Source organism: Otolemur garnettii, unplaced genomic scaffold (genome assembly GCF_000181295.1).
Source record: "Otolemur garnettii isolate 467f Iridium unplaced genomic scaffold, OtoGar3 scaffold00198, whole genome shotgun sequence".
In the NCBI taxonomy this organism is placed as follows: domain Eukaryota; kingdom Metazoa; phylum Chordata; class Mammalia; order Primates; family Galagidae; genus Otolemur; species Otolemur garnettii.
The window spans coordinates 2,251,776-2,257,544 of record NW_003852593.1 but is presented as its reverse complement, the minus strand read 5'-3'; the positions used below and the strand labels follow the sequence as shown (position 1 = coordinate 2,257,544).

Sequence of the window (5,769 nt, the reverse complement as noted above, 5' to 3'; positions counted from 1 at the left end):
CCACAGCAAGGGACAGTGGGGGACACCCTGGCAGGCGTCAGAGCAGACTGGTAGGCTGAGGGTTTAGGGAGGAGTGGGGTCTTCTCTGTGTGCATCACAGCAGTCAACAGAGATTGCTGTGCTGATAGGGCAGGGCAAGGGACAGGGGCAGGGCGCTGAGCAGGGCTGAGAACAGGCAGGAGGGGGACACCCGATGAAGAGCAGTGGGAGCAGGTGTGAGGCCAGAGAAGGGGAGGGGGTTATGAAGGAGGGCTGGGCTAAGCGAGGGTTGTTTGAGGCAGGACAGAAAGAAGACGTGGAGGCTGAGTGAGGGAGAGAGGGACAGAGGGACAGGGGTTTGGATCCCTTAAGTGAGGGGAGAGAGCGACAGATGTTTGAATCCCCTACTGGAACTAGATGAGAGGCCGGGAACAGGGTCCAGGCAGGGCAGACACAGGGTGAAAGGCCACTGCCAGCCAGAGGAGGCAGGGTGGGTACCTCAGGCACGCAGAAGGCAGAGGACTCCTGGAACAGGAGAAACTGAGGGGAAAGAAATCCCTTCTGGATGCAGGTGGGAGCCAGCCTGCCCCCCTCACAGAGGGACCCCCTCTCTCCCACTGCCCGCAGCGAGTGACCACCAGAGAAACCCCCAAACAGTGATGCCCAAGGCCCCCTTATCCCGGGTCCCGGCCCCTCTCAGAGGACAGTTCCCCGAGGAGAGCACATCGCAGGGCGGGATCAGGAGACTAGACTAGCTAGAAGGAAATGACCCGGGGGAGCGTCAGACAGACATTTTAAAACGAATTTATGATGGATGTGTTACTTAGTTCAATGTAAGCATTTCACATTGTATGTATATCGAAGCAGTACTCTGAACCCTAAAAATGCATCCGTGTACAAAGTTATGATTTAATAAAAAATAATAAAAATAATAAAGCGAATTTAAATGATCTGCAAAGAGGAGAGCGGAGCTATAACTTTCAGGCCCGCCCGCCCTCCGGTGCGGCTCAGAGAGGCAGGAACGCCCTGCAAGGCTGTGAGGGGTTCCAGAAAAAGGATGGCCGGCCGGCCCGGCGGGCAGGCGGGGGCTGGAGTCCAGGCTTCCCTCCTCCGGCCAGCGCGGCCCAGAAGCGCCTGGTCAGCCCTCAACTCGCACCGCAGGGCGGTCCCGCGTGGGAACCAATGTGATCCGGGCATCCGTCCGCCCCTGCGGGCAGGGTTTCCTGGACGCCACTTGAGTTAGAGCGACGAAGTGGGGCTTTCGGGAAGGGGGTAAAGGCAGATGACATCGGCCACCCCAAGGGCGAGGACAGGAGGGACGCCCTGGGAAGCGAGGACAGCCCCGTGGCCCTCACCGCAAACAGGCGCAGCACGTTGGCGACCATGATGGAGACGGAGCTGGCCGAGGCGCCCACCACGGCCACCACTCGCTCGGGGGGCGCGGCGCGCAGCGGGGGGACGCCCCCGGGGCAGCGCACGCCCACCTCGTCGCCGTCGCCGCGGCCGCGGATCAGAGCCTGCACGAAGGTCAGAGCCTGCTCCAGCGCATATGTGTCCCGCGAGCAGGTGTCGAGCAGCCGCGCGCCCAGGCGCACGCCGGGCAGCAGCTCGGGGTCGGCGTTCACGCGGTCCAGGGCGTACAGCATAGCCTCGAGCCGGTGCACGCCCTGCTCCTTCTTCAGCGCCCCGCACGCCCGGCCCGCAGCGCCGCGCGCGTGCACCGGGAACAGGCCGCCCAGCGTGAGGCCGCCGGCCAGGCGCACCGAGCCCGCGGCGCGCGCCAGCCCCGCCTGCGCCAGCCAGGCCAGCAGCAGCGCCAGGAGCAGCGCCATCAGCTGCGGAGAGAGCGGCCGACGCCGCGAACTCTGGCTCGCACGCTCTGACCCCGCGGGCAGGGGACGCGCCAGCCTCGGGCGAGGACCGGGACCCCGCGCAGCTGGCCTGCTGCCCCGCCGCGCCCTCACACCCTCCGGGGTTGGCCCTGGCACGTCTCCACACCAGCCCTGCGCCCTCTTCCCCGGGGGGCTGCCCCTTGAATACCCAGGTTCCCTCCGTGGCCACTGTCACCTGCGCCGGGCGCTGTCGGTCCAGACAGATGCTGGACTGTGACAGATGCTGCTGGAGAGGATTTAAGGATTCTGGGGAGGGATGAGAGGCCGCCTGATGGTGGAGACCCCTCCTGAGCTCAGTGGCTCTCTGCGTACTTCCTTCCCCGCCCTCTCCTCCCCATCTGATCTCCCGTCGGTGGCCTGTGTCCCCTGTCCGGTCTGCTCTCTCGCTGTCTGTCTACCTCGGCCTTATTCTGTCTCTAGGTCTCTGCGTCTGTGTCTGTCCCTCTCCTGTCTCTGGCTTTCTCTCTCTTCTCAGAACTCTCTTCTGCCTGTCTCCGCCCCCTCCCCTTGGCCGTCCCTCTCTTTCCTGGCCACCAGCCCTCCTGACTCCAGCAGCCTAAGGTACTCCTAACCTTTTTCTTGCAGCACCCGACCGACCGTGTGTGGAGGGGACAGGAGCAGAGGCTGAGTGACCTCTGTGTCCCTGAGCATGAGGCGGGTGGACAGGAAGGAACCAGGCAGACAGACCTTCAATATTAGCAAACTGACAACCATCCCACAGGTGCAGACAGGGAGATGAAGCCTCAGGGAGCCTGCCCAGGGCACACGCTGCCATGTGTCAGCAGCAGGACTCACTCCCAGAGTGTTGTGAAGTCACCAGCCCACCTGGCCTTGACAAGGCAGTGGTCAGGACCAGTCCTCCATAGCTCCAACCCCACATCTTGCAAGGGGGGCTGGAGCCCTAAGGAGCTGAGTCCCTATGGCCGCCCCCACCCTGGGGGCCAAAGTGAGGGGACTTGGCCAAAAGACGCTTTACCAACACACCCATCTGAGGCCCCAGATTTGGCCCTGATGCTTGAGAGACAAAGGCATCCGGGAGACAGGTGGTGAGCTCCCAGCCTCAGGGATTAGCAGGCTCCTCATAAGAAGGCTCAGCCGGCTTGGGCTCCATTAGACGGGTAGATTAGGGCAGCCACAGGGATTTGGGCAAGGCCGGCAGAGGGAGCAAGCCAGAAACATGCCACCGAACTCTCCCCACCACTGCCCAGGGCCTCAGTGATCCCCACTCCTAGAGTCTCCTCTCCCTGGGGGAGGTCAGAAGCCAGGAGGCCAGTCCAGCTCTGCTTCACCCACTGCACAAGTGGGAAGGGCAGGCCCTAAGCAGGCACAAAGCCAAAGCCTGACATTGCACAAACAGTTTTGGAGGCAGAGGGGCCATGCCACCACCTCACAGCCCTTCCTCTCTGGATGGGTCCAAAGCTGCCATGATGAAGGAGGCTCCTGCCTCACATGCCCAGAGCAGCCACTGGCTCCTGACTAGAGGAGGGACCTTCAGGGAGCTGGGACAGAAGCTGGGAGACCTGCAGAAGGCCCTCCCAGGGTGCGGGCGGGGCAGAGCTCACCCATGTCTGTCCCTCATTTCTGTAACTGGCCATGCGTGGCAGCTGGTGTTACAGCTGCCTTCTCCTCTCTCCCATTCCATGTTGTGGAATCAGCTCAGCTTCGTGTGGCTCTTTACCTAGAGGGACACCCAAACCTCCATTCCTGAGGGCCTTGGCCGTTATCGGTCCCATCTAGACTGGTCGCTGTGGTTCCCACTGTCACTGTGGGGCAGTCACAGTGGTGAGCAACCACCACCTGTACGCTTCTGTTAAATCACACTGAAGTCCAGCATGAGAAAGCAAGTACTTTGTACCCACATGCTCTGTCCTTCAGTACAAGCTGTAACCTCACTTAGGGGGGAGGCAAACTGGAGTCCTGAATTAAGAGCTAGAACGACAGGTGCATCTCGCTCATGGGTCTCAGCACCAGACTCTGAACACTCACCAGCCAGCCATGGATGCCCAGCTGTACCCAGCTGGCTATTTCTGAATATCACTTCCATTTTCTGTGTGTCCTTTTCCTGTCCACACGTTTTCTCCAAACATGCAGCAGTGACAGGGTCTCCCTGAATTTGCTGTGATTCCGAGGGTTGCTGGATGCATACATCAGTTTTTTTTCCTTGCCCAATTGAACTCTGTTAACTTTGTCTAAAGTTTTTCTTCTAAAAGTTCCAAAACATTTTCCTCACCCCAAGAGAAAACTCCGTAGTACCCCTGAAGCAGTCACTCCCCCGTCCGTCCCCACCAGTCTCTGGCAACCACAGCTCTACTTTTGTCTCTGGAGTTACCTATTTTGAAATTTCATATAAATGAAATCTTACAATATGTTGCCCTTTGCGTCTGGAGTCTTTCACTTACCATACTGTGTTGAGGTTTTTCCGCGTTATAATAATCAGTGCTTCATTCCTTTTATAACTGAGTAGTATTTCATTGTGTGTCTACAGCACAATGTGCGGGTCCAGTGTGCTCAGATGGATGTTGGGTGGTTTCCAGCTTTTGTCTATTTGAGTATGAGCATTTGTTTGAGTACCTGTTGTAAATTATCTTGCATATACGCCTAGTTTGGGGGTTCAGAACACACCGTTCTGTAAAACAGTTATAGGAGACCAGACTACTCCACCCCTTTGGAGTATTTTGAGCTGGTTATTCTGAGAAACTATAGACGCAGGAGTACCTCTAAAGAGTTGTCCTTCTTGTAAAAGAAATTTACATCTATAAAGGAAACCAACATTAGTAAAGCACCCTATCAGTGTTGGAAAGCAATGATGATGCCTACTAGGAAGAGGGGACAGCAATTGGGGATCCCAGGTCATAAATGCCACAAAATAGTATTCCCGAAAATGCTCACGTTGCATCCAAAAGCAGATACAAAAATAACCAGGGGTATTGAAATAATAGGACTTAAACAGACCACTCAAATCATAAGAAGGTTTGGAACCAGAACACTAATGAAAACAACAATTCTGGCCACACAGAGCCTTGGGCCTATAATCCCAGCACTCTGGGAGGCCAAGACAGGTGGATCCCTTTAACTCAGGAGTTCAAGACCAGCCTGAGCAAGAGTGAGACCCATCCCTACTAAAAACAGAAAAACTAGCCGGGCATTGTGGTAGACACCTGTAGTCCCAGCTACTCAGGAGGCTCAGGCAGGAGAATTGCTGGAGCCCAAGAGTTTGAGGTTGCTGTGAGCAATGATGACCCAACGGCACTCTACCCAGAGTATGATTTGGTTTCTAAAGGAAGGAAGGAAGAAAGGAAGGAAGGGAGGGAGGGAGGGACGGAGGAAGGAAAGAAGGATTCTAACAAAAAATAATAGCAAAGTTAAAGGGGCATGGAAAAATATCAAATACATGCATGTATCTATGCATACGTGCTAGAGTAAATTGAGAACTTCATCTTCTGAGAAAGATGAAAGCACCTTGGAGAAAAGGACTGAGCTGTGAGGACCACACAGGGAGCAGGTGGCCGCTGATCTGGAGAGACCATGGGAGCAGAAGTAGCGCCAGGCGCTGCCTCTTTCCCCCAATTGCTCTCCTCTGAGCTTGCTGGTTTCCCTGTGTTCAGATGCTCTTACTCTGAAAGCAAAACACTAAAGTGCTGGGGAATCCCACGTGAACCAAGAAACCCTCAGACGCCACAAACTAAGCCGCAAGACAGAGACATGTGGGGTGGCGCCTGTGGCTCAAAGCAGTAGGGCGCTGGTCCCATATGCCGGAGGTGGCAGGTTCAAAACCCAGCCTAGGCTCAGTGCCTGTGGCTCAAGTGGCTAAGGTGCCAGCCACGTACAGCCAAGGTGGCGGGTTCGAATCCAGCCCAGCCCGCCAAACAACAATGACGGCTGCAACCAAAAAATAGCC

The 5,769-nt window shown here is 56.8% G+C and overlaps 1 protein-coding gene across 1 annotated transcript in view; it reads right to left on the bottom strand.

Moving 5' to 3' along the window:
- GRM6 (glutamate metabotropic receptor 6) overlaps positions 1-1,811 on the bottom strand; it is an 11,348-nt gene extending 9,537 nt beyond the window's left edge. Inside the window, exon 1 of the mRNA XM_003801140.1 lies at positions 1,335-1,811. Coding sequence (XP_003801188.1) covers positions 1,335-1,811 — 477 coding nt within the window. The remainder of the gene's footprint in view (positions 1-1,334) is intronic.
- Between the last annotated feature and the right edge of the window lie 3,958 nt (positions 1,812-5,769).